Source organism: Pteronotus mesoamericanus, unplaced genomic scaffold, assembly GCF_021234165.1.
Source record: "Pteronotus mesoamericanus isolate MK-2021 breed Mesoamerican mustached bat unplaced genomic scaffold, CSHL_Meso_final scaffold_582, whole genome shotgun sequence".
NCBI lineage: Eukaryota > Metazoa > Chordata > Mammalia > Chiroptera > Mormoopidae > Pteronotus > Pteronotus mesoamericanus.
In genome coordinates, this window is record NW_026555323.1 from 4591438 (window position 1) to 4613747 (window position 22310).

Consider the following 22310-nt stretch of genomic DNA (forward strand, 5'->3'; position numbering starts at 1 on the left):
AGATACTCTTTCTGTGAACATTCTTGACAGTGTTTTTGGTGAACGTACCCACACACTCCTATTGGATGCATACCTAGGAGTGAAATTGCTGGTCTATTAGAACGTGCATGTCTTCAGCTTTAGTAAATATTGCCAAAGGTTTTTCCAAAGTTTTTGAACCAAGTTAGAATCTCATCATTGGTGTGATGTCTTATCACACCATGTCCTTGCCAACACTTGGAATTCTCCATCTCTCATTTAGCCATTCTTCCTGGTGGGTACGTAGAGGTATCTAGTGATGATTTTAATTTGCTTTTCCATGGTGACTGACGAAACTGGTCCCCTGTACCTATGGTTACTGGCCATCTTACATGTTTAGATATCCTTTTCTGTGAGGTATCTATTGAAGTCTCTTACCCATTTTTCTACTGGATCTTTTTCTTAATTAGTCTGTAGGAGTTTTCTTAAAAAATATATTTTGGATACAGATTTTTTGTTGGTTCTATGTGTTACAGATCTCTCTCATCAACTGTAAATATCTTCTCTCACTTTCTTAACAATTGTCTTTTGAGAAACCGAACTTCTTAATTTTAATGTTGCATAATTCATTAACGCTTTCCTCTATAGTTCGTACATTTTGTATTCTGTTTAAGAAATCTTGCCTGACCTCATTCTTTTTTTTTGTTTGTTTGATGAATAGAACAGTTATATGGGAAAGCACTGTCTATAAAATGCATAATAAACAGTTTACGCCACCTTCCTCCTCTCTCTCCTGAAGGGCCAGTTATGTCCCCTAATCCCGAGCCCTCCTACCCCATAAATTCGCCTCCCGGGTCAGCCCTGTCCCTGGAGCATGTGCCGACACACTGACACCACACCCTCAGCGGGCTCTTGGGTCGCAGTGCACGGAGTCAAACATTTAATGAGGTGCAGTCCGTCTTTATGGGACCAGCTGGTGCTGCGCTCTAGCCTCTTATCTTTTTACCATTCTAATGGGGATGTGGGGGCTCTTCTGAACCCAAACGCGCAATATTCTGCTTGAATCATCAACTTCTTTCGGGGCGGAGAGCAGCTCCAACGTACTTGAAAGATGAGAAGGAGCTGCGGGCTTTTCTTAGCTCTTTGTCAGAGCCTCTCCAGCTCTGCCTTCCTGCCCTTTTTTGGCTGAATTTTTGTCCCGTCAACTTGTAGACATTTTTTGACACTAGGCAGCAGGGTTGACAGCACATACCTTCCGTGCAGATGCTGGAGCTGACTTGGAATAGCAGGGCTCAAAACGGAGCACGGCACGCCTCGGGCGAGCCCCGCTGTGACCAGAGCTGTGCCCAGGGACCCGGGGCCCCCACCCAGCCCGAAGTACCCCCACCCCCAGGTCCCCCGGCCGCGCCTGGGAGGGTGACGTTTCCCCACTCCATCTCGGGCTGTTGCGCCCTGGATTGGGTTTGGCATCATGGAAACACTGTGCCTTTAAAAGCGCCTTAAGTACATATGGTCTCAATTTTCAGGCCACGAGGCGAGGATTTGGGTGCAAGTAGTTTATCTGGGAGGTGACCCCAGGAAGCGCTGTGAGGGGGCCGGGGAAGTGGAGGGGCGAGGAGAGGCGGGAGAGGTGCACACATGGGCAGGCGCCCACGTGGATCACAGGGCCCCTCCACCGGGACTCCCTGGGACACGTGTGGGGCTTGCCCTGGAGCCACCGCACTCGCGCCCCCGTCCCTTGTGGTCCAGGGCTGCTCCGTGGTCGGGCAACCTCCCGCAGGGGGATTCGGGAAGCAGCACGCCATGTGTCTGCCCGGAGCCCTGCAAGGGAGACCGAGGCAGGTGGAGGACGCTGGCTGTGTCTGCGTCAATCGTTTTCCTAAACGGTCTCCTTCTGAGCACTTCGTCCACGTCCAGGTTTCCTCTTAATACCAACGGGAGTCTGTATTTTTAAATGCCCATTTTTGCTTTAGTGGAGTTACTTTGATTGTGTATATGTGCATGTTAAGAAACTCTATAGGTGAGAATGTCCAGGCGAAATTCTCTTGGCGTGGCTCAGTTTGGAGGGTCCTCTCATACACTGAAAAGCCGCGGGTTCAGTTCCCCATCCATTTCCCATCCCAAGCCCAAGCTAGTCCCTGGGCCCCCGGCGGCCCCCCCCCCAAGACCTGCAGGCGGTGTTCTGGCAGTCACGCCCCCTCCCTTGTCAGCAGCATCTGATGTGCGCTGGACTGTGGTGCCTGGTGGAAGGAGACGCCTCCTGCAAGACCAAGCTGGACCCTCCCCTGGATGGGACCGAGTGCGGGGCAGACAAGGTAAGCCCCGCCGCCCACCACTCCCGCCTCCACGTCCCCACAGGCCATCCGCACTGGTCCCAGGAGCCCCGGGAGAGATGCCCGCCGGAAGCCCACTCTGGGCAGAGGGCCACTTACATTGTCTCGTTATCGTCTAATAAGATACAAGAATCATTTCGCTCTTATTTTCGTTACATCAACTCCTTTTGTCACATAAGCGGCTTTACATGAAGACTTTTATATCCGTAGACCACAAATGGAAAGACAGGATCGCCTGCCGTTGTAAAATGGATTTAAGGAGTACAGTTATCCTGTTCTAGCTAGAGGTTCAGAGAGCGAGCCTGCGGCCAGACCGTCAGTGACAGGAGAGATGGATAAGGGTTAGAGCGGGCTGGGGGGCGGGAGTGTCGGGGGCCAGCCACTCCCCTTAGCCTTACGGCAGGGAGCGAGGGAGATGCCGTGGTCGGGAGCCACTAAGCCCCCCGACTCTGAAGTTCAGAGCCGCGGAGCCAGGAGACATGCTCTCCAGAGTGAGGGGCCCTCCCATTCCATCACGTTTGCAGAAGCTCAGGCCTCTTGACGAGCCACGAAGACGAATCCTTTGGGGGGCATTGAGGCAACCCCAGCGGAGCACATTGCACATGGAAGTTTAGGGCGAAACCCCGACCCCAGAGGGATATTGGTGTCAGGTCGACGGAGGAAGGAATGCCCCCAACATTAGCCCGCACGCATTCCCCGAAATAGCCTCCTTTGACGCGAGCTGCACAGAGCGTCCTGGGGTAGGGGTGGGGGGCCCCGGGTGCCTCCTCACGCGGAAGGAATCGCTGTGTTTCAGTGGTGCCGGGCGGGGGAGTGCGTGAGCAAGACGCCCATCCCGGAGCACGTGGACGGAGACTGGAGCGCCTGGGGCGCCTGGAGCATGTGCAGCCGTACCTGCGGGACAGGAGCCCGCTTCCGGCAGCGGAAGTGCGACAACCCCCCGTAAGTGCCCCCGAGCAGGCCTCTCCAGGGCGCCTGGACCGGGCTCTCGACCGGCCGCTCTCCCTGCGGGACACAGGGTTCGTTCCCCTCAAAGAGACGTCGAGCGTAAGGAAACCGAAATGCAGCCACGGGGCCGGGCGCAGGGGAGTCGCGTCTGTCCCACGGCGTCTCTCTGTGCGACCGCGGGCGGGCGCAGGGAGCCCTGGCAGGAGGGGGCCCTCGCGTCCTCGCCCGAGGCTCCCAGAAAGGTTTCCAGAGACAGCTGGACGGCAGACCCTCCTGGCCGGCCTCGCGGACTTCCTTAGTCGGGGGTCATTCCAGGGAAGCCTGTCGGCCTTCAGGAGAAAGGGGCCAACCTTCAAATTGGCCGTTAGCTGATTTGGGAGCAGGCGGGCTGCCGATGAGTCACCAAGCAGCTGTGGGGTCAGCTGTTTCGTGCATCCACCTAGTTTTAAGCTGTCCTCGTAGAAGTATTAGACCGAAAATAGTTTCTGAGGCTTCGTTTGATCGGCTGGAGCGACCCCGTGACCCTCTTGCTCGCCTTTGCCCGTTGGTTTCAGAAAGCTCGGGGCTGGTCAGTTAGGGTCCCTTCATCGCCCAGGTTTTCTTTTCTTCCCCCGAAATTTCCCATTTTTTTTTTAACATTTCTTTAAATGGCCTGTTTGATGTCTCCTGTGCCCTCAACTGCATCACATTAATTTTGTAATTGAGCAAGTTATAAATTATGACTAAATAGGAATGCTTTATATCCACAATTAAGTCATGTTGATGAATAATTAGCGAATCCCTCTTGTGTTTAAAAAGCCCCGCTGCCCTGGCTACGTCCCAGGCCAGATACATCTCAAGCTCTGGGGCGGGCGGGGCCCAGGAATCGGATGCTTTAAATCTCTCTAGGTCATTCCGCGGGCCAACGCTGAGAACCTCCAGATTAAAGAGAAATTTATGCTCACCGTTCCGTCAATGCCACGAACGCCTTTTTTATTTTTCTTCCCCTGGTAGTGCTCTCAGAATAGGTTTCACATATTTTGTCTTATTAAAACATTTTCCCGACCCCCACCAGAGTGCCCGACCCGTAGGAGGCATTCAATCATCGAGGAATGACGTCTTAATTAAAAGCATTGATGGTGCGGTAGGATCCTCCAGAGAAACCGACCCAATAGGAGATAGACAGGTGGATGTGCCGAGGAGGAGGAATTAGCTCCCGCGATCACGGAGGCCGTGAGGTCCCTTGACCTGCCGTCTACACGCTGCGGACTCAGCACAGCCGCTGGTCTCATTCAGTCAGAGTGCAAGGGCTGAGGGCCAGGGGCGGAGAAGAGGAGAGATGTCCCAGCCCAAGGCGGGTGGGGACAGACTCCTGGGCCTTTTGTCTGTTCAGGCCCTGCGTGGGTTGTATGATGTCCACAGCACAGGGGAGGACAGTGCTTTTGCACGTGCACTGGTTCCACTGCTAGTCTCGTCCAGAAACACCCTCCCAGACGCACCCAAAAATAATGTGTAACCTGGGCACCCTGTGGCCAGTCAGGCTGACCCAAAAGTAACCATCACAGCAGGGTAAACGGTTAGATACCCTGTGGAGCTAAATGGTGAGAGATTAATAGAGAGTGGTTTCAGTTTCACGTGACTGTGTCAAAGGTCTGGGAAGAAGCTCTGGGTTTGGAATCATGGCACTGAGATCGAGGCCTGGCATGGCTGGCTGGTCGTGGTCACGTGACCTCAAGGAAGACCCTTCTCTGGGCCTCGGTGTCCCCCACAAGAGGGAGCTGGCGTAGTACAGTGGGAAGAGCCAGGCTCTGAAGACAGAACAGACAAGGCTTCAAGTCCCAGCGCCTCTCCTTATGGCAGGTGACAGCTCTTACCTGTCTCTCCGTGGGAGTAGTTCCTGGGGTTGCGTAGAAAGTACGTGGTCTGTATTTAACCTGCCCCCTCTCCCTATCAGCACTAGCGCGAGAATCGGGGGGAGACCGCCAGCCCTGGCCCTGGCAGGGCTCCGCGGAGGCTGATTGAGGTGGAAAGGCTTTGCTAAGCGCAGTGCACCCTTGACAAAGGCTGTGGCTGCCGCAGGTGCTCCGTGTCCTCGATGGCAGGTAGCATCCCCTGGCCGAGGGCCCGTCTCCTTTGGCATGTTACACACGTCATGTCACGTCAGATGACTCCCTTGTCCCGTCAGACGCACCGCACTAGCCTCCCTGCTCGCCCTCCCCGCCTCCCCCCAGCCTGGCTCTCCACCCAAAGCTGGAGCCTCCACTTACGCATAAATTCCATTGTGTCTCTTCCTGCTCCCGCCCTGACCGTCATTTCCCACTGCACTTAGAATAAAACCCACACTCCGGACCACGGCGTCTGTGTTCGTTCGCTGCAGCTGCCATAATAAATGACCAGAGCGCGGTGTCTTAGGACAGCAGGTGTTTAACCTCTCGTCCTGGAAACCGGTGTTTAACCGGTCGTTCTGGAAACCGGAAGCCTGAGGTCAGAGTGGCGCCAGGACTGATTCCTTCTCTGAACTCAGAAGGAGAATCTATTCCGTGCGTCCCTCCCACTGCCCAGCGCCTGGCGGCTGCTGGCGTGCTTTGGCATCTGTGCCTGGCAGACTCACCACTCCGATCTCGTCCTCCATTTCTGGGTGTCTTCTCTGCGTGTCTTCTCTTCTGAGGACACATGTCATTGGACCTAGAGGATCACATCTCATAATTAAGAGTTCCCTCATTATATCAACCCAGACCCTTTTTCCAATGAGGGTCCCATTGGTAGGCTCTGGGTGGGCTGGCCTTTGGGTGGAAGGGCCACCATTCAACCCGCTTAGCCCCGAATCCTCCTTTCTAATCTCAGATACATACTCCAGCCTCCTCTCCCTCCCCAAACTCACCTTGGCTGCACGTTGGGTCTCAAGTTAAAAGTCTCCCACTGTCCTCTTTCCCCAGCCACCTTGCATCAGCCAGGCTGCGTGCCTGGCACTCCCAACGCCCTTTCTAACGTCATATGTGTATTAGAACGATTTGTAATTACTCTTCTGCATTTGCTCACTGGTGTCCACCTTGTTCCCCCACACCGGCTACTGCGCCCCGCGAAGGCCACACCTGTTTGGGCTCCATCCTACCATCTCTGCATCCAGCAGAGCAGCCTCCCGTGATGCGTGCCGACCGCCGTACTGCCTGCAGGCACGCTTGCTGAGAGGGAGCATTTCCAGTGCCCGAAGCCGCACACCTAATGTTGTTTTCTCCCTGACTCACTGGGGTTACTGAACGTTATTCTGCCCAGGCAGTGTGCCAGGTCGGCCTTGTACCATCGTGCCTCGCTGAGGCCCAAATACTGTGACCAGCCAGGGAGTGGGGTCCAGGCCCCCCTGCACGTGAGGGTCACTTTCGCGGGTGCCCGCCCTGCACCAGTGAGACGGTAGCTCCCGGCTGGGGTGCTCAGTGCCCTCTCAAGGCAAGTTCTGAGCTCTAACGCGGTCTGGCTGATCCCGAGTGAGAGGAGCAATATGGTTTGCTCCTGTAATAATTTACACCTTGGTAATCTGTCCGATCTTTTGCTGTAACAGTGTAGCTCCACTTCCTGCGCGGACGAGCGCTGGCAGGCTCTTTTCCCTGGTAGTGTTCTTCCAGGTTTCTCACCTTCACGGAACCACCGCCGGTGAATGGGAAGGGTAGGGCCGGCCCTGACCGGGGCGGGGCGGGTGGGTGGGGGAAGGTTCGGCCCACCGCAGTGCTGCAGAGCTGCAGGGTGCAGGCCGTGTCTTAGGAAGTCCAGGCAGCCGCTGGCAGCCGCTTTTGCAGAAGGACCTGACGGGGCGATTGTTACAAAACACAGCTGATCGCGGCTCTGGAGCCAAGCTCTGACCCAACAACATTGTCTCCCCAGCTCAGTCCTTAAATCACCAGGCTCGCTGCCTTGAGATTTCCCAAGGATGTCCAAATCTCACTGCTATGTACATCTCGGGCTTGGAATGCTCCCGCTGGCCCGCGCCCCTCCCCCTTCACTTTATTCCTGGCCCCTTTCCCGTCTTCTGCAGCTGGTTTATTCACTGTCCAAAAATACTGGCAAGAGGAGTCCCCCCCACCCTTTTTTTTTTCTCTGGTCTTGGTCTTTACAGCTATTGGAATTTTTATTTCTCGCCAGCTGACATCAAGGCCTTGGGGACCATCCGGGGTTTGAATCCAGCTTCCTAGGCTCGTGCTTTCCTTCCATAATTCATGCTGCTGCTGGTGGGAGTTTCCGCCCGAGGACGGCAAGGCGGAAAGGTCATGTCTAATTCGGGTGCTGGTACCCCACTGTGTTCGGGGGAGAGCAGGGGGAGAGGGGCGGAAAGGCTCAGATGCTCGCGTGTGACAAGTCAGCCCTGGGGGAGCCCCAGAAGGGAGGGAGGCTGAAGGTGGCCTGGAGCCAGGACTGCATCGGGGTCACGGGTAGCGTCACCCCACGAGCAGCCCGCTTCCTGAGGCTCGGTGGGAGGACTGCAGGGGGGAGTGAAGCTGTACGCCTGTAATTGCTTTCGCTCCCACAGTGAAAAACCCCTGCATGTGTGCTTCCCGCATGCCAGGGGCCCGGTGCTTGCCTGGATGGTTTTTAGATATCCTGGTCTTCTGCGCTGGAATCTAAGTTACTTGGATACCTCTCTGAGGAGGCCTTAGAACGAGGGTGTCTGCTGCCCTTCAGGGGTGTTAGCAGCCCCGTTCGGCTCCTGAAACCCCAAGACTGCGCCCTGCTCGCTCCTTGGAGCCCCGGGTTCGAGGGCAGGGGTCGGGACTGTGGTCTCTGTGCCACGCTCCCCAGGTCTCTGCAGGGTGGGCTGACCTGAGCCACGGCTGGGACATTCTCCTCCGATCTGTCCTCACTGAACAGAGCTGAGCAAAGAGGTAGAACGTGCCCCTCGGCTGGCGTCTTCCTCATCCTCCCACCTCTGTTCTACACGGACACCCTCTCGCAAGATCTGCTGCCGCGGGACCCTGTCTCTGCCAGCCCTTGCTGTCTCTGCACGCCCGTGCTGGGGTCTGCCCCGAACTGGGGGGGCCCGCCCTGGCAGGAGGCAGCCCTGCCCTGAAGGGCATTGGGGAGGAACTCGACTTTCTCTCCGCGCTTCCAGGTTCTCACTAAAGCCCCTCTGCCTTCTCTTTGCCTTAAGGTTTTTGGTCTGGTTTTGTTTGTTTGTTTGTTTTTAGATTTTATTTATTTATTTTTAGAGAGAGGAGAAGGGTGGGCGAAAGAGAGGGAGAGAAACATCAATGTGTGGCTGTCTCTTGCACGCCCCCTCCTGGGGGGCCGGGCCCGCCACCCAGGCATGTGCCCTGCCTGGGAATCGAACCAGCAACCCTTTGGTTCTCAGGCTGGTGCTCAGTCCACTGAGCCACACCAGCCAGGGCAGCCTCAATTTCAAACATCTTCATTACAGTATAACATACAGAAAAGGGCTGCTGTCCTAGAGTGTGGCTCCCTGCTCAGGGCGGCTCGTCAGAGCTGAGCGCGTGTGGGCACCTGTGCAGGTGCCTGGTGTGCACGTGTGTGACCAAAGGAGGCCCCAGCGTTGCACTGCGGCCGTACCATTGCCACCGCCCTGAGCCATGTGCATGTCCACTTTGCTCCCCCTCCTCACCAGCGCTCGGTGTTATCCGCCTTCTCCATTCTGGCCATTCTTGTGGATGTGGAGTTGTAGCTCGCTGAGGTTCTTACTTGCATTTCTTTGCTAAGCCACGAGGCTGAGCATCTGTGTGTGTCTGTCTTTGCCTTTGGATAGTCTTTCTTGGGAAGTGCCTGTTCCCATCTTTGTATCTCATCGTCTACTTTATGCATGTTTTGTAAGTCCTATTAGGGCACAAAGAGAAGCTGGGCGTTGATGTTGGAGAAGCGCCTTGGGGCGCCCCTCTCCCCACCGGGGACAGTGTCGGGGGGCCAGCCTCGAGAGCGGCCTGCGCCTGCTGCATCGGGAGCGCTTACGTATCGCAACGTACTTACCTTACCTCCAAGCTCCCCTGAGGGACGCAGTCGGGAACCCCTTCCGGTTCTTAGTGCAGACCTGGGGCCGTCACGGTTACAAAGAGCAGGCAGAACGAAAGGCCTATGGGCACGGTATCGCGTGGTCACCATTATTAATGCGACAGCGCCTCTGTCCCACAGCTTCTCACCCACGTCCTCCAGTGACTGTACCGCATTTCAGGGTGAGGCTTCAGTTTGGGCGCACCTCCCCTTCCAGGCCTTTGGAGGACAAGGTCCCTGTTGCCCGCCCTGCCGGCCACGGGGCCGAGGCATAGGAAACAGCCCCTGCTGCGCTGGGATTGGCCAGAGTTAACCCCAGCTCACCAGCCGGGCCGTTTCTCAGAGACCACAGCTTTTCAACGAGACTCCCCATTTTAAACTTGTTACCGCAGACAGCTTTTGCCAATACAGTTGTTGTCTAGGCAGATGTCTTCCCTGACATCACTCTCTCCTTTGGCCATCTTAAGATTAATTCTAATAGTATAATTCCACTCACTCTAACTACTGCTTATTAACGCCCAGCCCGTGTAAGGCTCTCTGGTGAGGGCTGCCGAGGAAGAGAGAGGAGCCCAGGCGGGTCTTGCACAAGGGTGGTGGTGAGCAGCGGGGCCTGGAGAGGCTCCAGGTAGGAAGGAAAAATGGGCTTCGAGGTGAGGTGGCCTTTAGGAGAGGCAGAGAGTCGGGGGGTGAGGGGGACGGGCGGGGAGATGGGGCAGTGAGCTCAAGGGGGCTGAAAAGAGACTGGCCTGGGGGAGAAGGTTGGGCGTGGAGAAGAAACTGGGTAAACAGAGTCAGGAGGGAAGCCCCCTAGGGCACGTGCAGAATCCCACAGGCTTGCTTTCTACCGTACCCAGGAGTCCTGTCGCGTCTAATCTCTCCACCCCCCCGCTGTGAGGCTCGGTGGTACTTGGTGGATGAGCGTCGGTCAGACATAAATCTGGAAAAATCAGTCGATGAGGATGGGTGTGACAGACGCTAAAATAGAGCTCAATGACAAGAGGGAAAGATAATTATGTGTTCTGCGCAAAACTCAGTTCACCCCCTAACGTGTGTAGGAAACAGCCTGCTTTATTGTTCTGGAAACCAACCTGGTGTGTGTTTCTGAGCTCCACGCTAGTCCATGTGGGGTCCTAATCACTTTAGGAGTTTTGCCCCCGCTGCCCTGGGTCTGCGTTGGAGTCTAGTGAGGATGCAGCTGTGCCATCAGGTATCTTCATCTCCCGGAGTAGCCATAACAGACTACCTCTAACTGGGTGACAGAAACTTATCCTCTCCAAGTTGCGGAGGCTGGAAGTCCAAGATCAAGGTGTCGGCAGGGCTGGTTCTCTCTGGGGCTGTGAGGGAGGACTTGGTCCCCAGCTGTCTCCCAGCTGCCGGTGGAGTGCTGGCCATCCTTGCTGTTCCTTAGTGTTGCTGTTTCTTAACTTGGAGATCAAACGGAGACGCCCCCCACTCCTGCCTGGGACCCCGAGTGTGTATGATCTCTCAAGGCTGCCTTCACTCTCAAGCGAGGGATGAGGTGTGCACGAGGTGGACAAAGAGGTAGAAGGGGAACCTTTCCTCCCATTGCAGGTGTTTTCTCCAACACATTTACTAGATCTGGCAGACTGTGGCTCGTGGGCCAAATCTGGCCCACTACCTTGCTTTGTAAATAAAGTTTTATTGGCACATCCACCTGTTGACATATGGTCCATAGCTGCTTTTGCACTATAGTGGCAGTGTTGGGTAGCTGCAGCTGACACCGTGTGGCTTACAAAACCTAAAAGAGTCACTATCTGGCCTTTTGCAGAAGGATTGTGCGGAGCTGTTGTAGATTTTTTGACACAAAACCTTCCACACCTCTGCCACTCCCTTCTGTCCTCTCTCCCCCCTAACGCAGCCACCTCAGCGGCGCTTCACTACCTGGCAATGAAAAATGGCAAAGGGAGGAAAAGAAATAGTTGATCCTAGAATGACATGGGTTCAAACTGCGTGCTTTAACTTACACGTGGAGGCGTTTTCAATAAGCAAATAGTTGGCCTCCTGGGTCCTTGAGTTGCACGTCTGTGGATTCAGCCACCCATGTGTTTTCGATGCATGGTTAGGAGTCTGCAGATGCGGAGGGTCCACCTACATTAAACGTGGATTTCCGACTGTGCAGGGGGTTGGCACCCCGAAGCACCCGCGTTGTACAGTGGTCAACCAATCAAAATGGCTCATGTGTCAAAAATGTCTTCCTGCCAACAGGTGGGTGCAGTTTGTGAAAGGTCTTGGAGCAGAACAGCTGTGATTTGTGTTCTCTCTCGTGTGCTGAATTTCAGTAAAATGCGCAGGGGAAGCACTCGTGCCCCTCTCTGATGGTCTTAATATCATGGAGATAAAGGGAACTGTAGAGGTTGCACCTGCCAGGGTCCTGCGAGGACCGTCCCCCAGGGCCTCATGGGAGAGCTGGGCAGAGGCCCACCTCCTGCCCCTCTGTGATGCCCCTCATGCGTGGACTTGGCCAGAGAGCACAGCTGGGCCTCCAGAACAGCTTAGGCCCCCGGTCTAAGCAGAGAGTGTCCGAGACTCAAGCCCACCTCACTAACTACGCGTGGTCTCCCACTTGCCCAGGTAAAGACGCCAGAGCAGAAATCTGACTGGTCTCGCCCCAAAGCCCGCAAACAAGTGAATGAATCATTCTGATTCTTTTCTTTACAAAGTAGATGTGAGCTACTTATTTACTCGTCCTGAAACTCAGGAGTGTACCCAGGAGCCCCTTAAAGGTCTTCATTTTATAGAAGACCAAAGAAAACAAAAACCACACGTGCCAATTTCCCTTGGGGTTTTCTCCTTACAGATGGCCAAGTTTTAAGTTCAGATGAAAGACACAGTTTGTGGATCTTGCTGAACTGATACTCACCATATTGCATTTCCAGATGACCTTGATTTACAGTTTCTGGATGCATTTTCCTGACGGCTCACTTAAACATGCCGTCAGCGTGGGGCTGGGGCTGCTGAGATGTGATGTGTAAGAACAGAGGGCGGTGCTTTGGAAACCTTGCCCAGCCCCTCCCCCTCCTGGCCAGGAGGCAAAAACTGGACGCCCCGTCTGGTTAACACGCACCATTCCCTTCCCTGTAGCCCCGGGCCCGGAGGCGCGCATTGCCTGGGCGCCAGCGTGGAGCACGCCGTCTGCGAGAACCTGCCCTGCCCCAAGGGCCTGCCCAGCTTCCGGGACCAGCAGTGCCAGACGCACGACCGGCTGAGCAGCAAGAAGAAGGGCCTGCTGACAGCGGTGGTGGTTGACGGTAAAGGAATATGGCGCGTCCTTTTCCTCCATCCCTTCCCACAAACATAAACACCTCCTAGGAAAGCCCGGAAGGCACCGCCCACCCCACAATCCACCCAGCAGGACGCTCCCGTCCTCCCGCCCCAGCCAGCCTTGGACCCACTTCACGAGCAGCGGGGTTGAACTTGGATGACCCAGCTCTGTGAGATTTCCCAAAAGCAGCTGCGAGGCAGGCGGCGGCCCAGATTCCTCCGGCACCCAAGGCGGGGGTGCTGGCAGGCCGCCGCTCACTGCCATGTGCGGAGGGGCCCCGGGCCAACTCTGAGGCAAAGGCGGCCCTGCAGGGCGGGACAGTGGGCTTGTGCGTCTGCTGTTTCCCTTCCCAGCGCCGACGCTTCCTTGCGTTTCTTTCTCGGTTCATTTTGGGTCGGCGCTTACTCTTTGCCTGAAGTGTTTGGGGAAACGTTCTGAGGACAGTACACAGCTTGGCGGAGGAGATAATGAGTATGGGTCACGTTTTCTCTCAAAGAGCTTATTCCCAAATTAAGGGACTCTGATCACTGGGCTATTGCAAGCCCTTCCAGTGGCTGAGAACACTCTGGGCGGTATACCCTGTCTGTAGGATTTGTGATGGCTGTTTATCATCAATAGGGACCCCAGAGGATCTCCTTCAGGGTTTTTTAACACTGACAGTGCTGTTCCTCTTCAGGAAACCAGACTGTGGTCTGATGATGACTATGTGGTCCCATTTACGAAGCACACATGTGCCAGGTCGGTACACATCATCCCATTTAACACGCAGAAACGAGCCGTGCAGGAGACGGAGGTTATAGGTTACGTCATGTGTCTGAGCCCCCCACAGCTGGCGAAAAGCAGAGAGGAGGGCCGGCCCCAGTTCCGGGACTGACTCAGAAAAGAACCAGCTATCACCTGGCCTCCAGCGCACACGGCAGACAGAAAGCATGACTCCACGCTGCTGAGTGAGGGAGCTTTCCTACGAGCTGTAGCAGCGGGCCCAGTTTTTACGCCGCCGCTGAAGTCTTCTGCAGGAAAACGGGGTTCCTGTGCCAGGGCTTAAGTTTCTAGCCCCGTGATCCTAAGGCCCTCTGAAATTGACGCCGTCCGGTCGGCTGTTACAAGGTCAGGTGGGCGTAGCTGGGCAGGGTCCCAGGCCCAGACATCGCAGGGAATAATGGTCTCAGACCTGCAGCCGTGAACCCAACCACCCGACCCATCCGCTTCGAGCTGACTTGTCAAGTGTCGCGGGGTGTTCTCAGTCCCCGCGGGTGATACCGGCCCACTCAGCCATGGACTCATTTTAAAGCATCATGGAGCTCCCCAGACGTTTTTTCTTCTTTTTAAAAATGGCCACCACCTTCGGGAGCTGTGTGATGGTCGCTGCATTGTCCCCTACCCAACAGACTTCAAAAGCGGAGCCCTTGTGACCTGGGCTTTCCCCGCCGACGAGGGAGAGGGGAGCACGTGAAGCTGGAGGCCGAGGTTCTCACCTGCCCCTCCCTGCTGACTGCCTGACCATTTGTCAGACGCGAGTAGACACAAGAGGCTTCCAGAAGTCTCAGGCCTGCTTGGAGCCTGAGTGCGAGAGCACCGGCAGCAGCTGCCTTGTTTCCAGACCTTCAGCCACCCCTAGGCTGGCCGAGAAAGGCTCTGAGGTCCTCAGTCGGGTCCTCTCCCCCTCCCGGGAGCACGAGGAGGTCAGGGCCGAGAGGGACCCGCCCCAATTTTCATTTCCACTCCACTGTGTGCACGGAGGTTTTGTTATTCTTTCCTTCGTCTCTTGCTTCAGTTTTCAGTTCTCCTGCCTCATTTCTTCAATGCAGAAATCTCACTTCAATGTCTGTTTTTCCACCAATTTCTCCAAGTCCAGATTAAACTTCTGTTTTGCTTCTAACCACCGTTGGATGGCTGACCGGCTTGGTTCCCTTATCATCACAGCGGCGGGGACGGATGTCTGCCCAGATCCCCCTCCACGCGGCCTCCCAGCGCGGCTATTTGGGGAAGTTCATCACATCCAGAGTGTGTTCACCCACTCGCTTTTGGGGGTATTTTTTTTTCCTTCCAAAGCAAGAAGTAGGAATAGCCAGAGGGCCCCCGCCTGTGACCTGAAAAGGCAGCTTGTATGTGAGCAGGACAACCAACCTCCAGGAAGCAGTTTACCTTTGAAGGCGGGAACCCCAAGTGCAGGGCTTTGCAAGGGACACGTGCCCTTCTCGCATATCCGGCTTCCTTGCCTTCTCACATAGCAACAGAAGGCGGCACTTTTAAAAGGTGCATTTCACAAGGATAAAGACTAAACAATACATAGCCAATTCAGAGAGCAGGGGGAGACTACAGACTGCAGGCGCTCCTCTCCAGACTCGCTTTACAAAAGGCCCAGGTCTCGCTCAGCCGCGACAGGGGCAGCTCGTGCGGCCGGGCCCCTCTCCTGAATCCCATTACGACTGCCCTATTCATAGCATTGCTATCGCTGCGGAATTCTTTGGCGGGTGACGCACAGTTCAAGAAAGGAGAAGCAATGTTTTTTTCTTTTTTCTCTTATTGAAAAAAAAGGAAATTCTTGCAGAGGTAGATTTTCCAAGGGAGGACTCGGGACCACAAATCCATCCCACCTCCAACAGAAGACAAAGACTCTCCTTAGAAAATATTTCTACGTGGAAAAGCCTTTAGACAGAAACCCATTGGGATGGCCCATTGCCAAACCCACCCCATTTCTGCTTTCCCCGTGGAATCTCATTTAAGTGGAAACCTGCCTGAGTTCAGGCCTCCCTGGCCAGGCCAGCAGGCCACGTGCCCACTAAAGTGTCGGAGGGCTTGGCACAGGCCACGTCTGGACGTGAAAGTACATTCCCAGCTCCTTCTCCCCAGCACGGCCGAACCCCCTCCGGGTCGGAGCCTCCCCGGGGACAGGGAGGGTATGATGGCGAGCACTGTCTGACTCCAACTCAGCCAAACTGGCTGGAGTTGCTTAGCTAACAAGAGGGAAGTTGTTGCAGAGATACAGGGCGTCGCACCGGTCCCAGGGGCTGGGGGGAGGGTCTGAGGCCAGGGCCTGCGAAGGCACAGGGAGCCGCTCGCCCTGTCCAGCACAGCTCGCGTGTGTGACTCATTCCTTCCTGCCCTCGCTGCAGAGTGGCTCGCTCCCAGCTTGTCCACACGTACACGAACAGCTCACAGGGCCTTCCATGCAAGTCCTCGTCCCTCATCCGCATCCTTCGCGTCCAGATGCGGTTCAGAATTCAGAGCATTTTGTGTGTTAGACGGGGAGCAACAGTGCAGCAACCATGTATTACTTCATACGCTCAGCGGGGTCCCAGGCAGCAACCCGCAGCCAGACGCGTGGACCCCTCTCCCGGGACACCTGTGACCAACAGTCTCCACGTAGGTACTGAGCACTACCAACGGCCCCCCGGCAGCCGAGGCTGGCTTTGCTGGCAAATGTGTTTGCCACAAGCGGAAGAAAATGCTTGCCATTCTCAGAGCTTCGGTGATTCCTGAGTTGTGGATAAGATTCTCTGCACTTCTTTGGGATCCACCAGCCATGAGTAGACCAACCTCTTTACCAGAATTTCAATGCCGAATTTTCAGGAGAGAGACTGTGATGCAGAGACGGTCAGGTGGTCACTGCTCGGCCAATCAACTGAGACCTGATTATGAAGTCACAATGAGGAAGGAGACTCTGTTTGGTCCAGCTATGGTCAGGTGGCCACTGGTGGTCCAATCAGCTGAAACCTAATTATAATATCATGAGGAGGAAAGAGACTCTGATTGGTGTAGCTGTAGTCAGGTGGCCACTTCTGGTCCAATCAACTGAGGCCTGGCTATTGGATCTTGCTAAGCAGCTTTGGGGACGGGGTGAGCAGGCTCTTCCGCATGTGTCCCCCACAGAAGGCCAGGCAGGGCTTGGTAAGCGCTTGGGATGGCCTCAAAGTTACACAGTGCCCTCGCCTTAGTAAGATTTTGTAAGTACTGGCAAGGAGAGAACAGTGAGTGTGCTAAGGAGCCACGAGCATCCTCCTCACCGGGGGAAATCCTCCAAGTGTCTGCCATGCAGATTGAGCGCGTGGCTCGCAAGCCCCTTCATCTGTCGCCCCTTCCGTGTCTGTGGCTTGCCCAGCATCAGCCCTGGCAGCAGGTGGGCCAGTGAGAAGCAGGGACCCACCCCTGAGAGTCCAGCCTCACTTTCTTCTGGGAAAGAGGGGTGCTGCAGACTCCTTCCCCTGGAGGGTGCGGTTGTATTACTTATAAGACTTGACCTTATTACTAAGGCCGCAAGAGTATCAACTCTGCCCGTAGCTGAGCCTCAGGATGCCGTGTTATTTACTCGGGTCTTATATCCTGGAGATCAGTCGCCCACCCCAGGCGTCCGGGAGGGACATCGAGAATTTTGAGACTTATCCCGAGTCCATTTGGAAGATGGTGCGGTACCTTCCTGGAGACGGGGCGTGCCCTGAGTTCTGAGCAGAGCGCTCCGAAAAAGGAGATGGTCAAGCAGAGGGAGTTCCAGCTGAGCAGAGGGGAGAAGCGCCACCTCTGGCCTCTGTCCTGGAGCCTGGGCGTCCTCAGACTGTCCGAACTGTGGAGGCCAGTGTCTGCAGGTGGGAGAGCCGAGCGCCGGCTGAGTGGAGCGGGCCTGCCCGCCCAAAGCCACGACCACAATCCCTCTGCAAAGGCTGGGCCCCCAGATGGGGAGAGTCCCCGATTCTCTGAAGTGCGCACCAAAAAGCACAGATAAGCAATCTTCATCCCTTCCAAGCCTGCTCTTTCTAACCTAGCTCAAAAGAGCCTTTAATTTTCCTACCTAAAACCCTTTTTTGCTTAAATCAGAGCCTATGCTCAGAAGCCAAAAAAATCCACGAAACTGGAGGTTTGTTTTCAGCAACACCATTTGCCCCTTGGTATTTTTCGCCCCCGGGGTTCTCCGTTCAAAGAGAAAACAGGCACGATGGAAACAAAATCGGGATGGAGTGACAAGGCCGGGGTCTGGCCCCGCCCATCAGGGACTGGTGAGCTCACCTGTAAAACCAGACAATGACACCGTTCACCGGAAATGCATAGACACCACTTGGCATGCTGCCTGGCCCGTGGTGGATAATCATTGTTAGTTACAATTTTGTCATCATCCGCGTTACTGCTTAACGAATCGCCTCAAAGCTCAGGCACTCTCGAGGATTGAGGCAACACTTCAGTTTCAAGGCTATTATCTGCAGTTTTCAGGCCGCTGTGGCCAGGGGACCCTTCCCCGTAACCTTCGGACACTGCTCTCTTGCGTTTTAGGACAAGACATCCCGCTGAGAGCGCTGATCACAGCTCCGTGGGAGAGGAGCCCCGGAAAGCTGCTCAGCACAGCAGCATTTAGTGACCGTCACTCTCTCACAAAAGCCCCGGCGCTGGGGCAGGCGGCTTATCTGCCCTGGCGAGGAGTCTCTATCTGGGGTGGCCAGGTCCCCTGAGGTCACATCAGCTCCAGAAGGCTTTCTCCACCCCTGCCCTCGCTCACCCGGCGCCACCAGGAGGACCCACTTGGGAGCCCCGTGGGGGGACACAGCGTCCGGCAGAGGCAGCACTCAGGCGCGGGTGTCCCTCTCTCTGGGGGTCCTGAGCAAAATGACCACCTGTGGGCTGCATGGCCCACACTGCCCTTCTCACGTGAGCGCTCGCCCTGTTCTTCTCCTCAGATAAGCCGTGTGAGCTGTACTGCTCGCCCCTGGGGAAGGAGTCCCCGCTGCTGGTGGCTGACAGGGTCCTGGATGGCACGCCCTGCGGGCCCTACGAGACCGACCTCTGCGTGCACGGCAGGTGCCAGGTGACGTGTATTCTTTGTGTCCTTGGTGGGGCTTTGAAGAGGAGGCTCCCTCCCCTCAGAGGGGTCGGGCGGGGGCCTTGGGAGACCTGGGACCCCCCCCGCAGGCCCATCTGCAGGCCACCAGGGGTCAAGGCGGCTGCAAGAAGAGCGGCCACCTAGTACATAAATGGTCAAAGATGCTTCCGTAACTTCAGGCATCAGGACAAAGGGACGAGCAGGTTGAATGCCAAGGTGAGTTTGGAAGGTGTACGTGAATATATGTTTTGGGACAAACACTGCTCTGGTTCGCTGCAAAAGGTTTGGAACTAAGCAGATTCCTTCGCAAAGGGCACCCAGGGAAATGAATGTGCCTGGCTTTTGGGTACCTCTCCGCCCACTGGGTTACAGTCCCCAAACCCATCTGGATGTGGGAGGTCTGTGACTCGTTAGACCAACGATAAATGCCATTTAAGAAGACAAAAAGGAAGAGAAGGGAGAGGGAAGCCCACCTTGCACCCGCATTCAGTTGGCCTGAGCTGGGGGCCCGCGTGTAGCCGGGTCCTCCTGTCCTGATGTCTGGTATAGAGGTGACCCTGCTCCGGTTTGGCCGTCAGCACGGGTGCCCTTCAGCAGCAGGGATGGGGAGGAAGGGGGGAGTCAGGAGGCTGCGTATCTCCCGCGCCTAGAGGCGTGGCTCAGGTGACGCCACCTGGATCGTGCGTGGCCCATGTGCCTTATTTCCTGATGACTCGGCGCTATCTGAGCCGGTCAGGTGAGAGCCCCAGAAAGCCCCTCCCCTCTACCTCAGACACATGGCTGTCATCGTCCTTGTGGCTCAGCTCTCTCGGTGGTGTCCTCAGCAGGAGGGCCCCCCAGAGCTGGAGGACACAGCGGGCCCCCGATTCCTGAAAGGCAGGTGGGTGTCAGGATTGACGTGCACGTGGCGTAGAAAGGAGAGCCAGGTCTGCCCTCCTGTTTCTGCTAGTCCTTGCATGGCCTCCATTGGCCTGTACGAGACTAAGCAAGGGGTCCGCAGATTTCACCGGGAAAAGAGAAGCACTGTCCAGGAGTCATGTGGCTACAGATGTGTCACCTCTGGAACTTGACATCCATCTCTAATGCTCAGTTTCAGCGAAATATTAAAAACACTTCAACAGTCGTAAATTCCAGGGGCCAGGGGTAGAGAAGCTGACATCTCCCCTTAATTGTGCCACAATCCTGTCCCCAAGCCGGGAGCCCACTCGCCCCCTGAAGGCAACAGATCTGCGTCCTTCTGCCTGTGTGCGTCCCCCTGCCTGGCCAACGGCATAGGCGGCAAGATTTTGGTGAGTGAGTGGAAGAAAGAAAGACAGGAAGACAGAGGCCCAGAAACAACTTCTAGGACGATCCTCACGGCCAACGATTCCAAACTTCATGGATTTTTTTTCTCTGCAAAGTCCAAACTCGTCCCAGACTGGGATTTCCCAGGAAAGCTCGACAACATCCAGGCGCAGCTGGCACTGCCTGGCTTGGTTATCAAATGCGGATGCGTGAGGGTGATAGACGCTTGGTGCCCGGGAGCCTTGGCCTGGCCTCAGCCCCGGGAAGGCAGCAGTGCCAGGGTGACACGCTGGACCCTTGGGGCTGCCACCTCGTGTGCACAGCGGCCTTCTCATTAGTCACTGAAATGAGTAACTGCTGATGGTCCTCTGCAAACCTGGTTGCAAGGCAAGAGCAGGATTTGTTTTTCCTTCAGTGATACACCTGCAGGGGTCATCTGGAAGCCCAGTGACAGGCGTCCCTCTAGTGACAATTTCCCAAGTAAAGGCGCTTGCACCCTTTAGAGCAGCACCAGCTGGCCACCGCCAGCACCTGCAGCGTTCCTGCCAACGCGGAGGCCTTTCTAAGAATCCTGATGTGTCCTTGCCAGCGGGGCCATGTTAAGGGGCTAGGGGTGCCGGGGGGCCCCTTCTGTGCCCCGCTTGTCATTGCAGCCTTTTTGGTTAGGCACCTCCCCTCTCCCACGACAGCAGCGCCCCAGTCCTGTGGTTATGCAACAGGGAAGAGATGCCACTCAAGGCATTTTAATGGCCTTTAGTCTGTGGTCATGGGGCACCATTGAGCCGGAGCCTGCACTGCTTGTGTGCGTGGGAACACTTGCCCGCCCAGGTGTCGCTCCATCGGCACCCGCCGGCCTGGCGCAAATGCCTCCATCACTGTCACCATCGTTCGTCTGCTGACCCCTGTCCTGAGCGTAGCACTAGCCAAGCACGACCCCTCAAGGCAGGGGCACGCGAGCCCGGAGGGGACAATGGCACCTTTCACGCTGCTCTGCTGTGGGCGGAGCGGCTCCCTTGGGGCCGTCCTGCTGATGGGGAGGCCCCCACCTGCCAGTTCTCAAAAGGACCACTTCCTTTGCAGGCAGGCACCCCTGGGACCTGCTACCTCCAGGCAGCCCACCCGTCCCCGCAGGATAGGAGGGCCACCGTCCGGGTAGGTGGTGGCAGCACCTGCCTGCCAGTGCCTCATGAGATTAAAACGTTGCAAAACAACTCACTCACTGGAGGAAGCTGAAATGCCATCTGTAACCCTCCCAACAGCACTCATTCTCCCGAGAGAAACGATCATGGTTAACTGCGGCCCCGCTGTTACGTCCATCCTCCCAGAAAGCCCAATTCATAAAGACATAGTTAATGAATGTTTATAATAAGAGTGAGCATGCTTAAATAAGATGATAGGAAATTAAATGCAAATGCAGTATTTATCTTAAGGATATTCTGTGAAGGGGCAGGGCAAGGAAAATTGGTTAAAGAGAAGAATAAATAGTAAAAGTAATTTAAAAAGGGTTCATCTCAGAGGTTTACCCGTACCTATCCATTGGCGTAATCTAATTATAATGGATAAAAAGTAGAAATTACCCACATTTCACATTAGGCAGCACTTACGGAAATATTTCCCTGGTTTACTTACTAGCTTCTCCTTCGGTTCCTTCAGCTATAAATTTTGCTATTTTGGGGTCGCAGAAGGAATTCTGGGAAATTTGGGAACACCGTGACAGGCTGGTAGGGACTGGAAGGCACAGGAGGCTCCACAGAGCAGACCGATTCAAACCATAACACAAAACATGGAAACACCGTTTTACTCTGTTTTTACAAGGCCTGAGTTAGGTTTCATTTCAGTGAGTCACAAATTACTTAACATGCTGAAATGAAACTTAACAGCGCTCATAAAAGTGAGAGCGAGCAGGGGGGAAGAAATACAAACATTGTCTCTTTTTCAGCAAGTCCCTATAAATCAGGAGCCCCATCACTCATGATTCCTACCATTGGCCTCCGGAAAGAGAGAAATCAAGTTAATACGCCTCTCCGGCCCAGCTCGCCTCCCAGCTGCTGACCTGCCGGGGGCGCGTCACATCGATGGACAGGCCCAAATGTACATGGAGCCAGACATGCTTGGCTTTCCTCTAAGACCTGGGCCACTTAGGGACCAACTCGGTCCAATGAGGGCCGCACTTCCTTGGGACCCAGACCTGTGTGCCTATCCCATGCTTGATGGACACCGATCCAAAATGAAACACCTTCAAGGTCTGCAACCTTCTTTGGTGGTGGGACTGCGTCTGATTATCTGTGTTCTCCCAGGAGCTGGCTCGGAGGGGAGCTTTCGGTTGCAGGCTGAAAGCAGAAGCAAGACGAGTGGATACATGGGACGCGGGGTCACCTGCTCTTACGACTGAAGTGCTTTGGCATCTGAAGCCCATTTCAGTGCAGTTTCCATAGTCCAGAGTCTCTGGGCCTCCCCTCTGTGTGCGGTGGTCAGTTAGGCAAGCGGAATAATCACTGGTGGGATTTAGGAGGAATATAAGAGGCTCTGGCCTCAGAGCCCCTGTGTAGAGAAGGGATACCAAGCTTGCCGGCCAATGGACTGGGCATGTGGTGCCTGGTGGTGCCTGTATTTCAACAACGCTCTCCTGGTGGCTGCTTGTCTGCGCATCGTAGCCCTGCCACCGACATCTCTGAAGCGTGTGACTGTCGGGGCCAAAGCTTTATTGATAGCAGGCCTTGAAGTTTAAAGACAG

The 22310-nt window shown here is 55.4% G+C and overlaps 1 protein-coding gene across 1 annotated transcript in view; it reads left to right on the forward strand.

Moving 5' to 3' along the window:
• The window catches only part of ADAMTS17 (ADAM metallopeptidase with thrombospondin type 1 motif 17), a 190227-nt gene that overhangs the window by 114195 nt on the left and 53722 nt on the right, over positions 1 to 22310 (forward strand). The window contains exons 11-14 of the mRNA XM_054561974.1: positions 2172 to 2273; positions 3088 to 3233; positions 12306 to 12472; positions 18150 to 18277. Coding sequence (XP_054417949.1) covers positions 2172 to 2273; positions 3088 to 3233; positions 12306 to 12472; positions 18150 to 18277 — 543 coding nt within the window. The remainder of the gene's footprint in view (positions 1 to 2171; positions 2274 to 3087; positions 3234 to 12305; positions 12473 to 18149; positions 18278 to 22310) is intronic.